Source organism: Callospermophilus lateralis, chromosome 5 (assembly GCF_048772815.1).
Source record: "Callospermophilus lateralis isolate mCalLat2 chromosome 5, mCalLat2.hap1, whole genome shotgun sequence".
Lineage (NCBI taxonomy): Eukaryota > Metazoa > Chordata > Mammalia > Rodentia > Sciuridae > Callospermophilus > Callospermophilus lateralis.
Genome location: NC_135309.1, coordinates 158333115 through 158356483, shown reverse-complemented (window position 1 = coordinate 158356483; position 23369 = coordinate 158333115). Strand labels below are relative to the sequence as shown.

At 45.3% G+C, this 23369-nt stretch overlaps 1 protein-coding gene across 3 annotated transcripts in view; it reads right to left on the bottom strand.

The window, feature by feature from the left end:
- Positions 1–1466: 1466 nt before the first annotated feature.
- Sema5a (semaphorin 5A) overlaps positions 1467–23369 on the bottom strand; it is a 452724-nt gene continuing 430821 nt past the window's right edge. For all 3 annotated transcript variants that reach the window (XM_076857478.2, XM_076857480.2, XM_076857479.2), the window contains 5 exons: positions 17568–17738; positions 14899–15054; positions 13485–13532; positions 8117–8328; positions 1467–6269 (listed from right to left, as the gene is read on the bottom strand). In XM_076857478.2, coding sequence (XP_076713593.1) covers positions 6150–6269; positions 8117–8328; positions 13485–13532; positions 14899–15054; positions 17568–17738 — 707 coding nt within the window. In that variant the 3' untranslated portion in view covers positions 1467–6149. The remainder of the gene's footprint in view (positions 6270–8116; positions 8329–13484; positions 13533–14898; positions 15055–17567; positions 17739–23369) is intronic.

Sequence of the window (23369 nt, the reverse complement as noted above, 5' to 3'; positions counted from 1 at the left end):
AAGTCTATGTAAAATGAAAAACCAGTATAACAAATAATGTTTCAGGATAACCAAATATAATACTTAAACACTTACATGTATAATATGTCTAAGTGAAAACATGAAAGATGATGTCAATAAACACATCTCTGGATTAAAAATCATCCTTGTTTTATGCAAGGAAGAGTGGAAGACTGCACTGGATAAAAGGTGACTGGTACAACCCAATCCTTCCATCATCACCAGGACCCAACACCCACTCCTTGTAAACAGGAAATCTGATTGGTTTTTCTGGTCACGAAGTACCTGTTGCCCATGACAATATTTCCAAATGTTCTCTCCTACTTCATCAAGTATATACAGTACTGTCCTGGCCACAAGTCAAGAGCCTAAGCTGTTGCACATGTCTACCAAGACAACAAGAGTGTGTTATTGGTTTCCCCAGGAGGCTGTCCACTGCACTCTGATAAGACTCTCTCTTTTAAGTGACACATCTTGGGAGACATGTACTTGGAAGATATAAGAAGGAAAATGGTACTCTTGTTTTTCCTAAATGGCGGGGTTTATTTCAATGCTCACATACAATTGAATGAGACAAACTATTTACATAAAACCTACATACAAAAAAATATAATACAATTTATACTGTACATCATCAAGATTCTCTTATTTTGTTCCCCCAAACTGTAGGCAGACAGAGATGATAGGAGTGAGGAGGGAGTGGCCATGAAAGGAAGAGGGCTGCACTCCTGGGAGTAGTCAGAATCATGCTTCATGAATTTATTGTTCATAAAAGGATGAATGGGGTTGAGCTCTAGAAGTTGGCAATGCACCAGGAATGTGAGTGAACACAACATTTTTACTGCTAGAAGAGCTCACTTCATCTCATGTGTTCCATTTTCCTTGGAGAAAAAGGAGCTTGGAGCAAGTGTGTGTTGTTTTTTGCTGATTGGCTGGGTAATACCCATCCAGATCCTTTCTTAACTTCCATAATTGATCCAATGCAAGACAGAAAGAGCTCCCTGCCCAGTTTGCCACAAACTAATTCTGAAAACCATGTTATCTGTCAGGTGTCATTAAGCAACAATGTGAGGCATAGTCCTGGACAGCTCTCAGGCAGAATCTAAGACCAGCATATTGATGGACAGAAAACAGACAAAAAGTGATGCCCACTGGAAATTGCTGTTGCATATGTCTACCAAGAAGTGTTCAAAGGAAATCTTGAGGACCAAATGTAAGTGTCGAGAAAAAGTGCAGTGTGCCCAGTGACCCCCCAAAAAAATCTAGGCATCCCCAAGCACTCCAACACAACTACCAATGTCCTATTTCCTCAAAGAAAGGGGAAATATAAAACTATTTCATTCTTGAAAAAAAATCCCTGCAATGTTTAGAACACATTGCATTTTAATAATTAATTTTATATCAGTAATGTCTGCAAGCTTACCAAGAGCTGAGTAGGTTTTGGAGAAATTTCAATGAAAAAAAAATGAAACAATCCCAAATAAGTTTATTTTGTATCACAAAACAGGCAACAGCAGGTGAACACAAAATGAGGCGTAACATGTTTAAATGCGAATCAGTGGCAGAACACATAGGTTTTGCTACACACTTTTGAAGAACCCTGTGCAGGACCAAGCTTGTGCATTTTCCTAGCAGCTGTGCAGAGCTGCTGTGGTGTCTCCAGGTGCTGGGGCTGAGGCGCCTATGCTGCTTTCCATCCGCGTGCAGAAGTTCAAGCTTGATTTTTGACCACGGTTATGTTATAAAGCAAAAGCAGTCCACTTTAGCAGAGAAAACATTGTTAAATTTTTTTAAAAAACAAATTAACAACTTTTGCAAATATGTGAAGCAGTGTTGACGTTGAATCTACAAAAATAATCAATTAGACAACGTTCTAGGTGGTCCTCCTTCCACACCCAACTCTGTACCAATTGATAGCAGCATGTGTCTGGTTTCTCTTTTCCTGTGCACTTGCCTGGAGGGGAACAGAAACAAGGCCTCTAACTTGTACAGGCATCACATTGACCTTCCTGTTAAGGACAGATGCTGCTGTGTGTTCTGGAAGATGTAGGAATTAGAGCCATGTCAGTTTCTGGGAGACTGAGGCGGGGTTTCCCACTATTCTAAACATACCATTGCCCAGTGGGAGCAAATGCACACCTGGAGATGAAGTGTGTCTTGGTCATTTTCTATTCCTGAGGTCAGAGTGGTGTGTAAGGATAATTTTCTTTAAAACATATCCAATCAACCGTCTGCTTCTAACTGGAACCCACACTATTGAGTGTCACGGTACTCCATCATCTTCAACAAGGCACTAGCGACATTTTATGGGAAAGCACACTACCATTTCACACTCATTGTCCAAATAAGCAGAGTGCTCAGAATGGCTTCTAGTATCCAATAATAGATAATCATGGGTAATAATAGGTAATCAAATATTGACAATGTCATGTCAGCATAAATCCCCATGAAGAGATGGAGGCTTTTGGAAGAATGGATGTGCTGGTCATGGCCAATTCCATCTGCAAACTCCAGCTTGGATCATTAAAAACAATGGCAGAAAGTTTGCATAAGAGTTGATTTCACGTTACTAGTTTAATTTGATTATTTGAGCTGTGGGATTTAGACCTAGCTTGTCACTTGGGAAATGGCAATTTTAATGTTAATTTAGATCACTCTATCAACCTATGTTACCTGCTGCCTCTGGAAGGTGCTCTAGAGCCATGTTCTGAGACAGAGACAAAACACTAAACTCACTGGAGTTATCCCCAAATGCCATTCAAATAAGGAAAGTCTCACTGAAGTATAAAGAACACTTCAAAGCTACAGAAAGTTGATGGCCCTGGGGCCATGCAGATGAGGGAAATGGCTTGACCAGTGCTCAGGGAACTAATTTGATTTATTACAAAAGCAAGACAAATAGAGTAAAGAAGTATAAGAATATTTGTAATTTCAAATGCTATCAAAGTTGTGTTTAGGCAAAATGAATAGCTGGATCCATCCCTGATGTATTATGTCTAGGAAAAAATTTCCTGTAACATCCCATTAAACTTTAATGTACCCTTAGTGATATCTTGGGGACACGGAGTCTGCCTTGCTAAGACTTTGTCCACAATGTCAAAGGTAAGACCCATTAATTCTACCAAATATTCTGGTCAGAACATTCACTGGAATAGGCTTTGGCTCCCATAATTTCCACCCTTTTGTGTAAGAATATAAACAAGGACACCTTTGCCTCGGACTGCTGCACTCTGGGCAGCTGATCCTGGAAGAGCCCATAGGTCATGCCCACAGAACTGTGCATGTGGACCGTGATCCCCCCAGGGGCTGTCCTTAGCACTCACAGGGGAGTGACAAGACCTCATCTCTCCATGGCACCTACTTACTGTTCCCATGTTTGCTTCTTTTTTCTCTGGCATTGCCTATGGGCCAGTGGGGCCAGAAGCTGGTCCACTGAAGACCCTATCTAGGGACAGAGGTGACTCCTTGGCGAGGAGACCTTCACAGCATTCACTGCTTCAAATTCCTCTTCAGTCCCTTTAGAGTCTCTGCCCACCACTATGCACATAGAAGCCCTCTTCCCTTTCCCTCATACTGAGGCTAAGTCTAGTCAGACTCTTAGACAGACATCTCTGCAGAAGGGTTCATGCAGACTGGAGGGGAGAGTGCACAGTACCCACAGGGAACAGCAGTGCAGTGACGGGGGACTGTTATCCCACAGGTGGTTAAAAGACTCAAACTCCAGCTCAAATACAGCCAAACCAAGCACCGTTCTGCTAAACAAGAGAGAGGGTGAGGTGGGAGGCAATTTTCCTTTGAATACAGTGCCAAGTAGCAGTGAGTGAAGGGCTTTTTTCACAGTAGTACTCTAGAGGATTTCTACTGTCCACACCATGAGAGCTCTGGGGTGCAGAGGGGGTACCCTGCATTGACATACATGTGGTAGAGACCAGCTTAGATGCCTTTGGAAACATGTGCATGAAGCCCAATGACAAGTTCTTGAAATTAAGCATTCTCCCTCTTAGGGGAAGCAAAGCGACTTTGAAACTGAGAAAATATTCAAGAAGGGAAGATGTGTGTGTGTGTGTGTGTGTGTGTGTGTGTGTGTGTGTGTGAGAGAGAGAGAGAGAGAGAGAGAGAGAGAGAGAGAGAAAGTTCATTCTACAGAGTGAAAAAAACCTTTTTCTTAGCAGAAAGTAAAGAGTCCAAGCAGACAATGAGAACCCAACCAGCCATCTGTGCATTTTACCCGTTAGTGTGGATTTCAAGAACGTGTGTACAGCAGTGGACTCTTTTGCAGTGTGCCTAGAATGCATGAAATGCCACATGGAGCCCCACTGGTGAGGTCCTGTATATCAACCATTTACAATCTAACATTCCAGGTCCAACCTAGCACATCTCCTAGAGCCTACCTGCCATTTTAAAAATTTTCATTCAGAACCATTTCTGCAAATTTGGGCATTTGGGAATCTTTTGAATTGTACAATATTCATTATTAATCATAGTTTTCCAACATTTTCTGAAATTGCTTCTTTAAATCGGATATAGTGAAAACGCATATGCTAATAAAGTTCTGTGTTCTTGCTACCCGTACTATATATTTTCACAGATTTGAAGGTCCATTTATCAAGAAGAACAGATATAGCTATCTACTCAGGCCTTTATCACAATGCCCGGAGGATTCAGATGAACATTTTCAATTTTGTTCTTTCAATAATTATTGAACCAGCTGCCACATGCTACGTGTCAGTTGTGTAAAATTTTTATCTTTTCTTTTCCTTCTGGGGACTTCTAGCAATGGCTTTAAAACACTATGAATTGTTAATTAATGACCAACGCTGAGACCATGGAGATCGTCCCTCCTTACTTCCAAGTGCACCTGAACTGCCTTTGCCTCCCTGCAGGGAAGAGTGGGACTGGGTGGGACTAGGTGGATGGGAGGCAGACTGGGGTAAAGAGAAGGCACCGGAACAAAACTCTCCTCCTCCCTTGGCCTAGGGCAGTGAGTGCAGCCTCTGCTGGGGGCCCGTCAGGGTCCACGAGGTGGGCTCTGGAGAGCCAGCTTTACACATCATTAATGCTCTAGTAGGGGCTGATTGCCACACATTAGTTACATCAGGGAGATGGAGAACAAAAAGATATTTCATTAAATGTCAGTTCTTTCAACACTTGGCATAACGTGGAAAATAAAAAAGGTTGTTTTCAATTATAGTTCAGTATTTTTAATACTTTCCTTAATCAGCATCATAAAAGTCCAGAATTGTTCTTGGCAGGGAGAAAGAAGGTATACAGTCTGTCCAAATGCTGAACCAGTAGTTCCTCTAGATGCTGGCTCTTCAGGATGTCACCGTGGCCAGACGGGACAACAGTGTGGCGAGGATCTCCCTGGAACGCCTTGCAGTCCAAGAGTCAGAAGAAGGCTGGTTCTGCAGCAAGCTGCAGGCCACGGCCACACCTCCCTGTGTCTGAGCCTCTGCCCCCTTGCTCACCTGCACAGGGAGAACAGTCACTGCCCCCAGGCCATAGCAGGATGTCTTGGTCGACCCTTACCTCTGCAGGTCCAGGTCAGGTGGAACCCCTGGGTTTCCCTGGGCAAGAATTATTTCAAGTCCAACCACAAGTTGACTTCTGAGAATACACAGTATCACCCAGATCAAGACCTTAGGTGATCCAGGGTGAAAAACTGCCTGGCCACTTCATTTTTGTTGTTTTATCAAATACTATGGACCTTGTGGAGGGAGGGGGTCTCTGATAAAGTACCCATTTCCTCAAATTAAAACATCAGGAAGATTTACACTTAAAAGCAAAAAAGACATTTTTTCTTTCTAAAGATTCCTTCCAATGTGAGCGGCACACTGATAAAGTAAAGCTCATGGAAACAATAGGTTTTTAGAAAAATGGACTGAACATAATTAAAAAACAAATGTCACACCATGGCTCATTCAACAATGATCAAGAGTTTGTTATGGACCAGACTTTCACGACGCCACAGTTAGAATTTTGTTGCTTTTTAGGATGCGTACTTTTTTTCGCAGCAATGGGACACTATTGGCTTGAAATGCACTTGAAGTCTATCCACACTTTATCTCTGAAGCCTCAGAAACATGGGCAGTCATGGAGCACAGGCTTTGAGGAACTGAGGATTTACAAAAACCGAGGACCAAGCGCTACTAGTACTCATCGTAATTATTGAGATCTGTGAAGTAGGCGTTGGAGTAGGTCTTCCCCGTGAGGTGCGGGCTGAAGTACTTGTTTCTTTCCTCTAGGATCAAGTTGTTTTTGTTAAATGCCTGTAAAATACATTATAGAAAGATTTAGGAATACTCCACAAGTAGCACCACAGAGGGAAATATAACTAGGAGACCGTTATGCTAACTTGAGTTCTCTCCTAGGCTTCCCCTATTCTTGACAGTTTTCCTCATTCACTGATTTTCCAGATCCATTGCCTACTTGGATAGTAACTAGAATAAGGTTGGCTGCTTTGGGTATCTTCCACTCTACTTTTGAACTTTACTTTGGAAGTTAGGAAGAGAAGTAGAGGGTCAGAAAACCTAAATCTAAACCCCTAGGAAACTATAACTTGAATGATTTCAAGTTAGCAGACACTTTGAAAGTCACCACATATGTCTAAGTACACATTTAAGTGGCTTCCCGATTTCCATGGATTGGTACACTCATCAGAGATCTTGACAGAACTTATTTAAGCAAATGCATCCAGTTAAACTGCCTTGATTTCTTTTCTCTCTGCCTTCAGAAGGTGACTGATGCAGCCATCTCTGGACATGGATGGCTATCTCCTTTGTAGTCACTAAAGTCACCTGTAATTTCAAAGAGTACAACTACATCAAATACAGAGTAAAATATTAAGAGGACTAAAATAAAGATGTAGCAGAAGGGGCAGAGGCCAATTATTTAGGACCAGGTGTCAGAATAAAGTTCTGGAAGGATTATTAAAGACCAGGCAGCAATCCACACCCTCCAGTTCCTCTGCTTCATGGCAGCAGCATTTCTGATCATCTTGAAAGTTACTGCATCTTAAGTGGGAACACAGACCAGCTAAATTCCTTTCTGCTTCCTGAATCAACAGGGCCACAGGTAAGTGGATCTCCTGGAATCATGCAGAGGAGACCACTCGTGGGTTCTGGAAGCCTTGGGAAGGTTCTTGCTGATAAGAGTAGACATGTTCTTCCTGGCCCTCTAGGAGTTCATTTCTGAGAGGCTGTGGGGGTCTGCCATGAGTCCTGATGCTCCCTCCCTGGGCCTGTCACCTGGGGAAGTCAGTGCTAATGGATTCTGGACCTGGTTTAAGCAGAGTCCATGGGTAAAGCCAATGGGCTGTGCCTCCAGGAGTGGAGGCCACACAGCAGGGAATGGACAAGGGAGGACAACACAGCTCCTGGGAAACAAGTTCTCCCCTCCACCCAAAGCTGTGAGAGCGAATATGTTCCTATTGTTGTGTAGAAGAGAAATCCAATTTCACAGAGAACCACTGGAACAGAGAGCGGACAGCAGATCTCCCTAAGAATGTGAAGGAAGTCCCCAACCTACAGGAATGTGGGAATTTAGGGAGACCCAGCTCAGGGTCTCACTAAACCCCTTCCTCCATGTGGGTGGTAAGAAAGAGTAGGTGAGGTGAACAAGACCCTTGATGTCTCTCAGGTTATGCCTGTGGCCTTCTGTGCAGACTTGCAGGAAGCCTCCTATATATTAGGACACTGTCACAAGAACCATGCAAGAGTGTGTGCCATCAGAAAAAAGACGAAGACTACGATTTTAAAGATAAACATACTGAGGTTCAAAGAAGCTTGGGTCTGCTCCTGAAATGGGGTGGGTATCTGACTGCTCAGTGGTGCTCGGGGCCTTGGCTGGGAGTGCATCTCTGATGCCGAGTCCAGGCCCCATAGCAAGTGTGGGTCAGGGCTGAACCGGGGCCACAGACCTGGTATCTCCAGCAGTTGGTGTGCTGCTGCTTCATGCCCCTTTTTAAACTTATCCCCACATGAGATGCCATGTTTTTCCAGGCAAAACAAAGCTTAAAAGGTGGATGATCACGAAGGTCCCCTTACCCTCCACCAACCCAATCACCAGCGCCATCACCAAGGACCTTTGCTGACAGCCGGCACCGCCGATTCCTCACCTTGATGGCCTCCACGGAGTCGTACTTGTCCAGTTTGTTGATGTGGTTGGTGATGCTGGTGTTGAGGGGGGCGGGAGAGACAGGGTGGATGACGGTCGCGTCATGGGACTGCTGCTGGTAGCGCTGGCAGTAGGTGTAGATGAGCAGGGTGAGGAGGCAGCCGAGGATGGAGCTGCTGAGCCCCACGGCGATCATGTGGAACATGTTGAACTCTGAGGGCAGAATCACAGCGATGCTACGCTCAAAAAGAAGGCGCTACCCCATGGCTCAAGTGCTTAGAAAAGAGCAAGATGAGAAGCCCACTCCAAAATTAGAGAAATCGTAATCATGCTCCTCTTTGAAACGCTATGGCCACCAGGAGACTTCTCCACAGTGAGCCCAGCATATTTAAATTCAGGCTCTTGGGGAGTATAATCACTTTTTTCAAGTCATCTTAAACCTGAATACGCTAGCAGAATATCTTTTTTTTTTTCTTTGAAGGCTTATACAGTACTCTTCTGTTCTAAGAGCAATATAATCTCTGTTCTCTGGGGTTTCTACAGCACAGTTCATTTATGTCCCTTAACAGGTGGAGCTCCCTGCATCTAGGACTGCCAGGTCCCAGGAACAGCAGGAAAGGCACTTACAGCTTCCAATTTCTGCGCATGGTCATGCCAACTGCTTTCTTCACTCTCTTTTATTATTTCATCTTATTTAAAAATTATTCCATTTACATGGATCCTCATGTTTTCCGTTTCTTGCACAAACATGCATTATATAATACTGACATTAGAAACTCCCAAAGTTCTGAAGGAAAAATGTCTCTTTGCTAAAGGCAGCCACTCTCCCAGGTCCTTCAGGAGGAATTCTGCACATACATGTGCTGCATGAGTGCAAATATTATCCTGTGGACCACTGTTTTTGCTTAGATTCTATTTTGGTGATCTCATTAAGAAAATGGTTTACTCCAAAGAAAACAAGAATTCTTGTTAAAGGAATAAAATACAATCTCCTGGTGACCATGACCTATTGTTTTTATATTTAATCAGCATCTCTTCTCTTTGAGCGACTTTCCTCCAGCAGACTTGGACCTAACCTCTAAAGTAGAAGTGGCTTGAGTGACATCAGGGCAGCCTGCCAAGACCTATCTATGTGGGCCTGAGAAACAGTACAAAAGTCGGTCTCCCCACGTGCTGGGAGAACACCGCCATTAGTTTCGCATCTTTCAGGGAACAAACACCAACACCTGGGCAGCTCTCACATTGCCAGCTCAGGGAGAGTCACAAGAAGCAGACCAGGACGTGACTTCCTACACTGCAATGGCCCTGTGTGAGTAACCGCCTGCAGGTTTCTGGCCTCATGTCTCCACTGCTGAAAACACATCCCGAGGATCCCCATTTTCCCCTAAGTATCCCCTCCATGTGCTACCAGGGGGTGCAGTGTCACCTGATGCCCTCCTGTGATGGTCAACCCCAGATCCAAAGGCAGTATGGAGAAGTCTGCTGGGCATCCGCCCAAGTCCAGAGGAGCCTGTCTGGCCACAGAGACTTCAGGGCTCTGGGGGCCAGAGGGCCTGGAGGTCTGTCCCCACAGCCAGGGCCTGGGTGTTTGCCCCTGAACCGCCCAGGCCTCCTCCCCTGAGGCCCACAGAGCAGCTCTCCTGTACCCTGTGTTCCTCATGCCCGTTCCCAATGCTCACTCCTCAGGGATCCTTCCCAACGGCACCAGCCCCCTTCTGACACCTGGTGTCAAAGGTCACTAATTACTTGTCACCAAGGTCCTACTACATGCTGGGACCCCAAAGGTCCTTCCTGATCCCCACAGATCCCTGAGTGGCTGAGAAGTTCCCTGGGAAGCTGAGCCCAGGGAACAGGAGACCCATCAGGGCCTCACCCATGCTAGATGTAGAGGCTGAATATCCCCCATCTTCCCCTGAACCCTGAGCCTTCTCCTGTACACCATGCTCCTTTCTGCTCGTGAGCACTGTGTTGCAGGAGTCCAGGGCCCTGAGAGATGGACTAGAAGCTGGAAGGGAGACCAGTTGGTCCCATTGGATGACTTTTTTTTGTGTTCAAACTTTGATTTTTCAATCAACTGAGAAAACGTGTCTATGTTGCCTCCCAAGGTAGAGGTAGATGGACATGGTGAACCCAGCCTGCCTTCTCTTGGGTTCATGGTCAGCCAGGCCCAACACTCTCCTGAATACACTGGGATTCCAAACACACAGGCAATTCCTTACACAGGAGTCCAGGTACACAGCACTGAGAGCTGGACCATCCAGGTGGATATTACTAGAATATTCCATAGGTATTCCCCACTCCCTGACAACCCCTTTAGTTTTCCACTTCCAGCTTATTTGGTCAGTGGTACAGGATGACGGAAGGACCTCACAGATGCCTGGCCTTTCCTGGTTTTGTCAGGAGCCTCTGCAGCTGGAGGGCTCCTGGGCTGTGACAGGTGGGACCTTCCCACCAACAAACACTAGAATTGTTTACTGTAACGCTGAAGCTGTACCTAAGCAGGTATGTCACGTGAGTTTTCATTTCTGTATACTTTAGGAGTCAGGCCTCCGGGTCAATACCACATACTGATAAAAGCACTCTCTGCGGCACTGATAACTCATGTTTTTATAACAGATGGAAGATGTATTACCATCTCCATATGCAGATAGTTTGTCATTAATCGCATGAATCATTCCTGTAGGTGCCTGGGGAAGGCCAGGACCAGCTGACATCTTTATGATGATCCTGTTCTCTTTGTGTCTCATGCAACTAAAAATAGCTAGGTTGAAAAATCTCGATAGAAGCACATTTTCCACAGAGGGAAAAAATAGTGCCTATTGAATCTCTGTTGAATCTGTTTAGTGTGGCTCTTTCCTTGGAATATGCTTTCATTTTTTGGCCTTTTTTTTTTTTCAATAAACCTGCAATAAAGACCAACTGCTCAGTTGGTTCATTGGATGATATTATGAGCAAAATTTTATTGATTTTTCAATAAACTGAGAAAACTCATCTATGTTGTCTCCCTAAACATCCCCAAACATCCTTGCTAGGTAAATGCTTATTTTCACCTCTTAGCCTTATGCTAGGATCCATTTCTTCTCTTACCTGCTGTGGAATGTCCAAGTCAGAAGCTTAAAGACCTAAAGCAATCAGTTCTTAGAAGCTTAAAGACCTAAGGCAATGCAGAGTAATCAAAGCTTCTGTGATTCAGCCCACAGCACCTCATGATTGGCTCTGGTTTGTACAGCTCTTGGCCCAGTTGGTGCCAAGACTCAGAGCAGCATGGCAGTACAGGAGGGGTCTGCAGAACCACTGCTGGGTCTTTAAGGCCCCAGAGGGATTTGTACCTTGGAACAGGGTGGCCTGTCCTGGGCAAGGTGATGGGAGCCTCTGGCAGTGAGCATGGGTGACCAGTGACCTCTACTGTGGCCCAGCTGTGTGACTCCTCAAGTTCTGACTTGGCCTCCTAAGAATGGGAAAACACCTTAGGAACTGCTCCATTCCTCACCTGCCCTTGACTGAGGGCAGCTGACCGCCCTAGACCTGTGAGCTGAGCAAGATTGTCACCTTGCAGGGCTGCTGTGACTCAAGGTCCCTGGACATGGTCATCTAGACCCTACCAGGTCACTTTTTCCATAGTGCTACGTGTTTAAAGCTCCCACTGTACCCCTTGCCAGGATCTTATCCCTCGCACCCTTGAGTATGACCTGTGTGGACCTGGGCCAGTGCCTTACCTCTCTGAGCTTCACAGGCCCCATTTATGACACAAGTACAAAGGCATGGACACTATCCCTTTTCTACAATTCCCAGGTGCAAAATCCCTGAGAAGTGGTTTTCTCCATGTATCTGACTGACAGTGACTCGTGGCCTGACATGACTCATTCTGCTGCATTAGCAGCTCACATTGCTAATGGGAGGCACCGTTCAAGAGACTGATTCTGGAGCATAGCTTCAGACTCTGTGGGTGTTGCATAATACAGGGTATGAGACCTAAACGTCCTTCTAGAATCTGAAACTGTCACTTTCAAATTCTCCTCTACTTCCAAGGCTTCTCCATGAAAACTGTAGATGGCAGTACCTAGCAAATTCACTTTGTATGGGTCATATGGGGCACTTCTTGTCTGAAGCACTGAATGTAATGTCTGGCACACAGGCTATCTGAACATATGAAGGGACACTAGCCACTGCCATCATTTTATATGAGCCCTTGCATATTAATCTCACAAGTGGATCCTGTATTAGCAACTGCCAGTTGGTGAGCTTGCTGCATGACTTAGATCATGGGTAGTATGAAAGTCCTGGCCTGTCTTAGGCAATAGGGTCCCTTATGAGTTCCAAAGGTGTTGGGGCCACTTGGGTCTTCAATGTAAACCTGGTGCCCCTCACAAAATCAACACAGAGTGGATGCTTAGCAAAGATTCTTGAATGAATTAGTGGACACATTAACAGATGACTGACTAAACTGGATGTACAGACAGCAATCTCCTAATCCATGTAGTTATTAATGCTGAGTAATTCCTAAAACATGGTTTGGAAGCCCCCACTTCCTTGAAACCAAAAACAAAGACCAAAGCCGGCTGTGCTGAGCACTCTGGATTCCCCTGGTGGAACAGATTGTGTTGGGCATTGATATCTATTTGCCATCAGTCGTACATGTGAAGATATGGACATTGGCTCAGATGTCAAGGTGGACATAGGCTATGCTTTGATCTTTGGATGATAAATCTTTTGTCCAGGCATATTTTCAATGAAAACAAGAACTTTAAGGTATTTGGAAGGTACAGACTGCACAGTCCAAACTTCCATATGCTTGAATCAAAGAATGTGGTTTTTGAGACTCAGTGTTGCAGTTGAAAAAATTTCTCTAGTGATCTAGGTATAATCTTATACCCCCATTACAATATAGCCATTTCAGTGGGCTGGAGATTCAAGAATAGGTGCAATGGATTTGCACATAAATATAAACAAACTCCTTGGATTTCATTTTATTCATGGAAAATCACCCTGAACTCACATCAAGATCGCTGGTTCATCAAGTGTTGTGTTCAACAGAATCCCCTGCAGGGCTCACCTAGCCACGGATTGTTGTGCCCCACTCAGAGAGGTTCTGGTTCTGTAGTTGAAGCTGGGGCCTCAGAATTTGCATGTCCATTAGGTTCCCAAGGGATGCTGATGATGCTGGCCAAGGGACCCCACTCTGAGAACCACTGTGCCACATCTTAAATCTTGACTATTAATGTTTATGCAAAGGTAGATGTTTGGGGTCCAGGAGTTTCACCTCCATGTAATTCTTTGCCAATAGCAGAAACAAGGAAGACATACGGGGGAGGAAATATTTGGAAGAAACCAGAATATCAGTAAGAAACTAGTTAAAAGGAGGCACTTACCTCCACACCTTTTCTCCTCTACACTGCTTGATCTTGCAACAGATACTTCTGGAAAAACAAAAATCCAATGACAATGAATAAAGAGTGTTGGGAAGTAGGTTCATTTACATTAATGTTTCATTTGCAAAAGGTCCAATGATTTTTTTAATCTGTTGGGAGTTCAAGTTTCCAAAGCTTGATTAGTTTTCAAGACAAATTTATATTTGTTTATTGTTTCAATTAACATAAGAAGGATTGGTTCAGTCACTTTGACTAGGACAGGACAAGATTCATTATCACAGGAAAAAAAAAATTCTGTGGCCCCTTAGGCTGCAACAAAAGCACCTGCTGATTCCTGTTAGAATGTCTCCTGCCAGCCCTGGGACTTCTGTTCCTCTGTGACTATTCTATTGCATCAAGACCAGTGATGTTTAAGTCCCAGTGGAGTGGACACCAAATCACCAAAGCTCAAAGGAAGTCACCATAACAAAGTCGCATCCAGGAGCCCATTGGTGCCCTTTATCATGCCACATCTACAATCCACAAGCAAAATGACAATGAGAAGAGAAGTTTTCTAAGCGTTTCAACTCCCACCAGGTTGGGGGAAACATTTCAGGAGTCTAGAAATGCCATTTTCTCCTGCATTGATTTTCCATTATAAAACAAAAATTAAAATATGTCTATGGTTAAACAGATAAATAACAGTTCTGCACCATGTAGGGTGCAGGTGACTTACAAGGCTAAAGCTAATAATTGTTTCTTAGATACTATTATTTTTTTCCACAAATGCAGGGAAATGAAGACAATTTGGTTCATGGAGCCCTATTGTTTCTTTGCAATAATTGGTTTGCTTTGGTCCATGCTATAGCCCTAAGGGGCACAGTGGGCATGTGCTACGTGGTGTGCACATGTGCAGAGCACCAGCCATCTGTGAGAAGGCAATAGTGAAGAGCTACCCACTACAACTGAGCCCCGGTTCCATACCCCGTCTTTGACCAGAGGCCAAACCACTTCTTCTCCAAGGTAAGAATCATGATGCAAATCAATTTCCCCAAATATGTTAACGGTCTTATAGAGAATGGACCTTTTTTTTTTCTGAGCAAACACACACATAATATTGCCAAAGCACTTAACCCCATATTAAAATAAACAAATAACGCATTTCCACTTTTTAGAGAAAAATCTTCTATTAGAATCAATAAATTATAAATGGCATTGTGCTTGAAAATTCTTAAACTCAAGAAGTAATTCAAGTCTAAATCTGAATTTATCTACAAATCTGCACTTTTATTACCTAAAAACCATGAGAGTTGATGGGATCATCATCTCCGCTTCACTAGACACAGCCTCCAAGATCACACTGTAACCCGTGAACCACTTTCTGTCTAAATGTCGGGATGCTTTTGTTCACACTTACACAATCTGCTGGGCTTACCTGGGATGAAATTAGAGTCAAAAACGCATGGCCGGGTCTCGGTGGTGTTTCCGGAACACTGGCCACCCACAGGGAACAGAAGGATGCATTGACGGGCGCGGATCTGGATGCCAGACGCATCGCATATGGACCAGTCTGACCACTCCGACCAGCTTTCTGCGGTGGACAGAAGATGGGAGATGGGACAAGAAAGAACTCCTGCTAAGATCAATCTGCCAAGGTACATGAGCTGGTCTAGGTTCTCATGTTATGTTTTTGATAAGATGTAGTCATATCTTCTGACCAGTCCAGTAAATAAAATAAATGAGGATGGAAAAAAGAAACATGGTGTGACATAATCAGATATAATGTGCTTCCATGGACATGTCTAAAGACCACCTTATTTTAATGCTACAAAAATTGTCTTTAGAGTCAATAAGCTAATCCATGAGATCCAGCAGTGAATAAACTACCCTCAGTGGGGGGCAGAAATCTCAACACCATCATCATTTCTCACAGGGCTAAGCTCTCCTGCAAAGAGCAGCCTCAAATGCATTCCTGAAAAACTCCTGCACATTTCCACAGGACCCTGCTCAGACAACAGAAGGAAGGTGTGTTAATGAGAAATCCCCAGTGGCTGAATGGGAGCTTAAAGCACTTTCTGGGGTTTAACAACAGTTTTGCAGAGTCAAGGTAGCAAAGCCAAGATGCCCTCAGGGCAGGATTCATTTCACCCCAGCTGAACCCGCACAAAAGAGCAGCAGGCCAGTTCACAAGCCTTGGGTCAAGTCCAGAAGAAGAGAGATGAAAGAATTCCTTGTCCTATGTAGAAAAGTGGCTGAAATCTGTCCAAATCACTCAGGCATTCAGATGTGTGAAAAGAGAAACTCATATCTATGAAAAAAGGTTTAAAAATTAATACTCCATATTATTTAGGTAATATTAACCAATTAAAAAAGGGTACATTTTCTGTGCAGTTTGGAAGAAAAATTTGGAAATCCAACTTGCACCTTGATGCAGGTAAAGGGAACAGCTTTTGCTTCAAAAATGTACAAAGGCCCTGCTATTGAAATGACTGAGAATTTGGTCTTGAAGCTCTTTTTAATATAACTGAAACTTTCCAGAAAGAACCCCGGGAGCAAGCTAATAAACTATGAGGTTTTCGGCATCAGTCAGACCCAGAAGAGGGGATAAGAGGACCCATGTGTCAGGAACCAGGCTGCTTCTGCAGCAGGCAGGCTGCTTCAGCACAACCTGGGTCTCCCAAGGCCTTGGAGCTCCCTCACCCAGGTTCTGAGGCAGGTGTGAGGCATGCTGCACCCGAATCTCTGGTCCTCTTGCTGACACCCAACAGCAAAATCCTGGATCCTGATATCAGGTAAGATATTTTAAGATTTATTTGTTTTTTTTAAATAATCTGATTAAATAATTAATTATAAAATTACTGATTTGATTTCATGCTTTCTATTTTCTCTAATTGCACCACCTCTGGATGACAGGCCATCAGACTTGGGTGAGGTGTCCTCAAGAATGCTTACTGCCTCCCGTGACCTTTAAGCATGTGTTCCTGAAATGCAGCTCTGGGGATCCTCAGAAGAAGACTGAGGCCAGGCCCTGGGCAAGCAGAGGAGACAAGGGACTGCAGGCAAAACACCCTCTCTGCCCTCCAGCCTCCAGGGGGCGCTCACGGGGGCTTGTTTCTTCTGGCTTTCTCCCTAGCACAGCAAGGAGCTGCCAAGAGCCATTAGTGTTAATTAGTGAAGTGAAGGCCAAATCAGGATCTATTTGTTAATCAAAGAGCTTGGGTGTTATAATGACATGCTTACACTCATTTCTGATGTGATAAAGGCTTTGAACACCAGACAAAGTGAAAAGGGTTTGATTACAGAACAATGGCTAGGAAGTCACATTAAGGGTGTCCCTGTGGACTGACTTGTTCCCCCTTCCAGGACTCACTATGATGTGATACCATCGTCCTCCTCACAAATCTGAAAGAGGTGAGTTTGCCAATCACAGTAGTAAGTTACAGAACCATCCCAGATGCCCATCAACAGGTGAATAGATACTGAAAATGTGGTCTATATACACAATGGAGTTTTACTCAGCCATAAAGAATAACGAAATTATGACATTCGTTGGTAAATGGATGAAACTGGAGAACATGGTGCTAAGTGAAATTAGGCAGACTCAGAAAAGTCAAGGGTTGAGTGTTTTCCCTGAGATGTGAAAGTTAGTCCAAAACAAAGGAAAAAGATGGGGGTCAAATATCATAATGATATAGGGAAGATCAGTGGAGTGGAAGGAGATGGAGATGAGGGAGGAGGAAAGGAAAGGAAAGGATGTAGAATAGATTTTAAAAACCATGTCACATGCACTTATAAACATACCACAGGAAATTCTCCCTGTAAGTCTATGTAGAAAGCACCCATCAAAAATAAGTAAATAAAAGAGCACAAGGAAGATCAGTAGAGCCGAAGAGGAGAAAGGGGTGAGGGAGGAGAGAAGGGAAAGGGGTGTACACACCGGGGACTGAAATGGAGTCAATCAAATCCCATGCACGTGTGATTTTGTCAAAAGGAACCAAACTACCAAACTATTATGGATTACTACATACTCTCTTTTTTTTTTTTTTTTTAAGAGGAAAAGAGACGAGTGTTCTCCAAGTCGGGCAGCAGGCGAGGTCCGCTCACCTGGGCAGGGCTGGGTGTTGCAGAGCGCCTCCTCCGTGTGCAGTCCCAGGCAGATGTCCCCTCCGTAGGCTGGGGCTGGATTTGTGCATGAGCGGGTCCTCATGTAGTGTCCACCCCCGCATGTGGCTGAGCATTTTGACCAGGATGACCAGCAGGACCACACGCCATCCACTGGGAAGGAACACAAGGTCACAATACTTCAGAAACCCAAACCAGATCCATCTGATGGAGGTGAAGACAGAATCTGCACTACAGAAGGCATGGGTGCAGGTAGCAGCCGAGTCCTGGCCATGTGGGGCCATAGGAAGGTTCCCTTGGCCATCCATACAGCTTGGTGCACCTCCCCTTCCTTCTCCAGTGCCCCTTATTTGTTCTTTCAGAAAATGGTTCTAAACATTTCATGTCTCCAGATGACAGAGGGAGCACAGTGCATGCCATACCAAAACCCCAGTTCCCTAAGAAGGAACACACAGCACACTGTGGTCATTAAGGCCACCCCTGGATAGCTCTTACCTTTGCTCTCTGCACCATGCTGTTGGCCAGACAAGACTTAAAGCCCCGGATCAGGAATTCAAGTCACAGCCCTCCTCATGGGTTGGATTACGGTTTAACAGAGGAGGAGAAAAAAATCCAATGGTCCCACTAAGGTCACTGAAGGGTGCCCCCTAAATGCAGCCTCTAAAGGAGCAAACCGTATAGCCACACAGACCTGGTGGCAGGTTTTAATGGCTGGAGGTGTAATCACAACATCAGCAGCCAGACTTAGGGTTGGGTATCAACTGCGCAGCTTCACAGTGTGAATGTCAGGCAGGACTGCTTCCTGGACCAGAACCTGCCATGACTGCTCATAAACAGAGCCCTTCTCTGTCTGCTCACACTAGCCCCTGTCTTCCGCAGGTTGGGATCCCGAGACCCACAGACCAGTCTCCTACACTCATCTAAAAAGATGCAAAGAATCAGTAAGCATCCGGGAAAAGCAAATCAAAAGCACAGTGAGAGCTCAAGTCCCGCCTGTTAGGAGGGCTATGATTTAAAAAATAAAAAAAATGTCAGTAAGGATGTGGTGAAACTGCAGCCATTTGTGTGCTGCTGGTGTAACTGCTCATTAAAAACAGAATAGTGATTCTTTAAAAATTAAAAATAGAATTACCTAAAAATAGGATCTAGAAATCTCACTTCCAAAAATTGAGTACACTAGAAAAAATTGCAATTATTCTAAGAGATATCAGCAATTACATTACTATTCATAACAGCTAAAATATGGAAACATCCAAAATATCAATATACATAGATAAAGAAAATATGGTATGTAGATACAAAATATGGTATATAGATACAATGGAATATTACTCCGACTTCAAAAAGGAGATCTCTCCGTGTGCAGCGACATGGATCATCCATCAATGAGGGCATAATGCTAAGTGACATAGGTCAAGCAGAATGTGAGTATTGTGTAAGTCATGCGTGGCATCTAAAATACTCAAATTCATAGAGGCTGCAAGTAAAATGGTGTTCCCAGAGGTGGGGAAGAAGGGACAATGGCGATCTGCTGTACAACCCTGGGCCTGTAGCCAGCAACACTATATCATGCATTTAGTGACCTGTTTAGTGCTTTTATTTCAACACAAAAACAAAAACACTAGTGCGCTTCTTCACAATCTTTCCGTAATCATGTATCATTCTGTGATGTCCTGCACTCATTCTATCCTGAGATATTCGGGATATTTATTTATCCCTGCCCACATTTCCATTCGTGCTATGCCAGTCCACATCTGATCTGGTCTAATACCCCTCTGCTCCCCCATCCCCACGGTCCCTCTGGGATCATGAGCAAGTCCTCCTGGCACAAGGTGGTTTATCCCATTACCATGAGAATACGGCTCCTGCTTGAAGTTCTGAGGAGCCCCTGGGCAGAATCCAGCTGCTGAAGAGGCCCCTGGGGAGCTCAAACCAAAGCTCACCCTGCGCTCGGCCCCGAGCTCCATTTGTACTTCACTGTCTGCAGGCACATACTCTAAGGGCTGCTTCCCTGCAGAGGGACTCAAGGGGAGTCCAGCCCAGCCTCCACTCTCTCAGGCAGCCGCACGGGGCTGGAGTTGCCCAGAGCCCCAGGTCACTTCCCAGCTGGCCGGCATGTCATGTCCTCCTAAGGGTGTCCTCGCATGACAGGTTTCTACCTGCACCTTGGAGCACTGACGCTGGCCATGAGGTGGTCACTGACCCCAGGGCCATGAGGAGGTCTGCCCAGATGGAAACAGATACAGAGTACCGTTGAAAGTTGAAACTACAGAATGCAAAGCTTAATGAAGCCGACTTCACTGTGAGGGGCTTGTACACTGAATCAAGGTGTGACACAAACCCGAGCCCCTAAGTGAAGAGCAGCAAGCCAGGGATGGGACAGTCTGGGCATAACAACAATAATAATAATGAGCTCAGTCACTGTGGCAATGACAGCCTTGGGGAACATTCTAGAAATGAGTGGCTCCAGGCACTAAGAGGTTAGGTCGTGGAGCGAGTGACTTGGGAGCTCTGGATGGGAGGCTGGCAGGCTACATATAGAACCAGGCGAACCAACAGTGTGGGTCTGGCATCACTCCTGCCATTTCTATGCCAAGAATTCATGGGGGAATCTCCCTGTGGCTGGGATCACCATGTAACTTAGCCTCTGAAAGGCTGGTTCATGGGAAGATCAGACAAACATCCCCAAGCTCAGAGCCGTGTTTCCCTCAAGGAATCAAAGCCATTAATTGCAGGGAATTGGTTTTGATCAAATAAAATTGACAGATTAAGTAATGTGACAGAAGAGGGTACAAGTTTGGGCCTAGGAATTCTAGCCAACTACTTCATGGCTACTGCAAAGTAAAGTTACCAGCAATCAAAGGGAGCCAAGGAAAGGTAAATGCATCCACTCCCCGGGCATCCTGGGCACAGTCAGAGACATAAAGCCCCGAGGGTGTGGGCACACGTGGTATGGTATCAATGCCCAGAACACTGCACCACACTGTTGGAGCTGAAGGACAGCAGGGCAGTCCACTCCCCAAGAACTGAGCAGAGGTCACCCTCCCAGGAAGAGATGACTCCAGAGTCCAGCAGGGAGAGGCGCTCCAGGTGTCCACCAGAGGTCACTGGGGAACACACCCTGGATGTCCTTGGACTTCCTTCAGAGTCTTCTCCCTCAGAGGAACCATCGTAGTTAAATCGGATCAAAGGAGTGTATGTTGACCCTGTCAGGACACAAGGGGTCCCAGGAAGGCTTTGAGGTTGCTTTCGTCCTATTTCTGTATCACATAGCCACAAGGAACCATCTCTCTTCTCTACCTTGGTTCAGTCAAGGCCTGGAGTCTTTGTGCTGAATCAAACACACCATGAAACAAAGGTGTGAAGGGGAAAGGACCGCCCATTTCTCAAGGTCAGAGGTGAATGACCTAGGAGGAGGTTCTAGTTAGACAAGCCACAGCAGGAGAGGAAATGGTCATTTCAGCACTGGCTCAAAGTTACGCGTGACAATTGGAGATGGAATTGTTAGTGATTTGATTTAAAAGTTATTTACACTCCTCTAGTTCATTTATGTCTATGTTCATTTTAGATCATGGGGAAAAAACTTCATTTAGAAATACAATGATCCTTTGTACTTGTTCACCCAGTAGAATGAGTTGTGCTAAATGAAGTCAAAAGCTTGTGAAGGTGGGCGGCTCAACCCCCTCAGGCTGGGGCGGCCCACTCTCCTGCTGAGTTAGTCTGCCCAGTTGTTAGGAATCCCCCAGGAAGTGGGAGAGTGTTGACATTAGCACATCCAGACTGAACTCAGCTACTCCCCAGTGGAAAGTGACAGGGCACTGTGAATCCTCCACCACACTCCATGGGACCTGGCTTTTAAAGGAAAATGAGGTCAGAGTTATTTCAAGATATTTAGGTCATGTATATATAGTTCTGGTTTGACTGCCAAGTCAACCAAAAAAATAAAATAAAAATAAAACAACGCACCGACGATGCTAATGGGGTGTCTGAGATGGAGGGGCCACCTTCGCACTCAGGGACCGGGGCAGCCTCCAGTGTCTGGAGGAATTTGTGTTCTGCTGATAGCAGTGAGGAAGTGAGTGGAGGCTGGGGAGGTGTGGGAGGGAGGGGCCCTGACATTCCCGTGGCAACTTTCCTTGCTCCAGTTTATAGCACTGACTCAAATTGAGAGATATCGCCCACGGGCTCCCTCCCAGCACCCAGGGGAAGAACCCTTCCATGGGGCTGTGGGAAAGAACAGCTCTGTGACCTTTCCCAGCTTCTCTGCATCAGCTTGGCTGGGAAAGTGGGGTAGTCAAGGGAGGAATCTCCTGAGGCTGGAGAAATCCAGGCTGAGATGCCCTGGGAGAGCAGTGCAGCTGTCAAGAGCAGGGACATAACGGGACGCCTCTGCTACAAAGCTGGGAACTGAGTGTCCAGTTTTCTCTGCATGCTTATCCACCCTTCTTCTGTATATCCATCCATCTATCTCTCCATCCATCCATCCATCCGTCTATCTATCATCCATCCAGTCACCAATCATCCCTCCATCAATACATCCGTCCATCCATTCATCCAACCATCTATCCATCTATCCAATCATCCAAACATACATACATAAGTTCATACGTGCATCTACCCACCCATACAATGTGCATCCATGCACATCTCCTCATCAATGAATGCTTATTAAATACTTTCCACAGCCAGTTTCTTGCTCAAAAAACTGAGAAAGCTGTGTGTACTACTGGACAAGAGGCTAAAATCTGATGCCATTAAAACCTCTGTACCTAGCTTTGTAATGACCCTCCCACACCACTTCCCATCCCTTCCTGTCAATTGACTTAACTCTTTTCTGTCCCTCAAGACCCAGCTTGGAAGAGCCTGTGTATTGCAGCTGTTGCTCTCCGAGCTCACTAGGTGCATGGTGGATGTGTATATTGTCACCATCTTAGCATCTGATGGCCATGCTGGCTTGATATTATTCACAGATGCCTTCTCCCCCAACTCCAGGCTCCTTTTTGATGTGGACCACAACACTGTGTCTTTGCCATCCTGTGAGCACACACAGTGGGTTCTCCAAACTGTTCAAAAGCGCTGGAAATGGAATGGGCAGAGGAAGGAAGGAACCCATGACAGTGGGAAGGTCAGGTGGAAGCCATTTAGGTGCCAGAGCTCCCCTGGGAGCCATGGCAGAAGGGAGCAGAGACAGTCAGAGGGAAGACAGAGGGGTTGTAGGAGAACGTCAGATCCAAAAGCCCTGGGCTCTTTTAGCTCACTTTACTATCCTTGTACTTGTTTGAAATTCAGTGCAACCAAAAGCCAGGTCCCTTCCCAGCCCTGCGCAGCCTCCAGGAGAGAAGACTGCATCTTCATAAGATGGGATTCTTGAGGTAGAACCTCTCTGGCAAGAGACAGTGGGACTAGGAACTGAGCTGGCAGGCACCTGTTGGTATAGCTCTGACCCCTGCAACCCTGCGTGAGAACCTGGGGCGGGTGGAGAACAGCAGGAGGCCTGGGTCCCTCCTGGGTCCCAGGAAAGATGGGCTGATGCATATTTCAGGGATGTCACTTCTCTCCAGACCACATCAGAAGGGCCAACATCTCTGTTAGGGACAGGATCCAGAGCCCACAATCCTTGCAGGGCATTGCTCTAAGGAATATTTTAATTTCTTTTTATAAAGAAGAAGAAAAGGAACGTAATCCAGCCCAGATGCGGCCTGCCCCTTTCACCTGGAGATGTGAGGCCCCATGCCAGCCTGAAAAGGGCCGAGGGAGGTGTGTTAGCACTGGTGGACATGACTT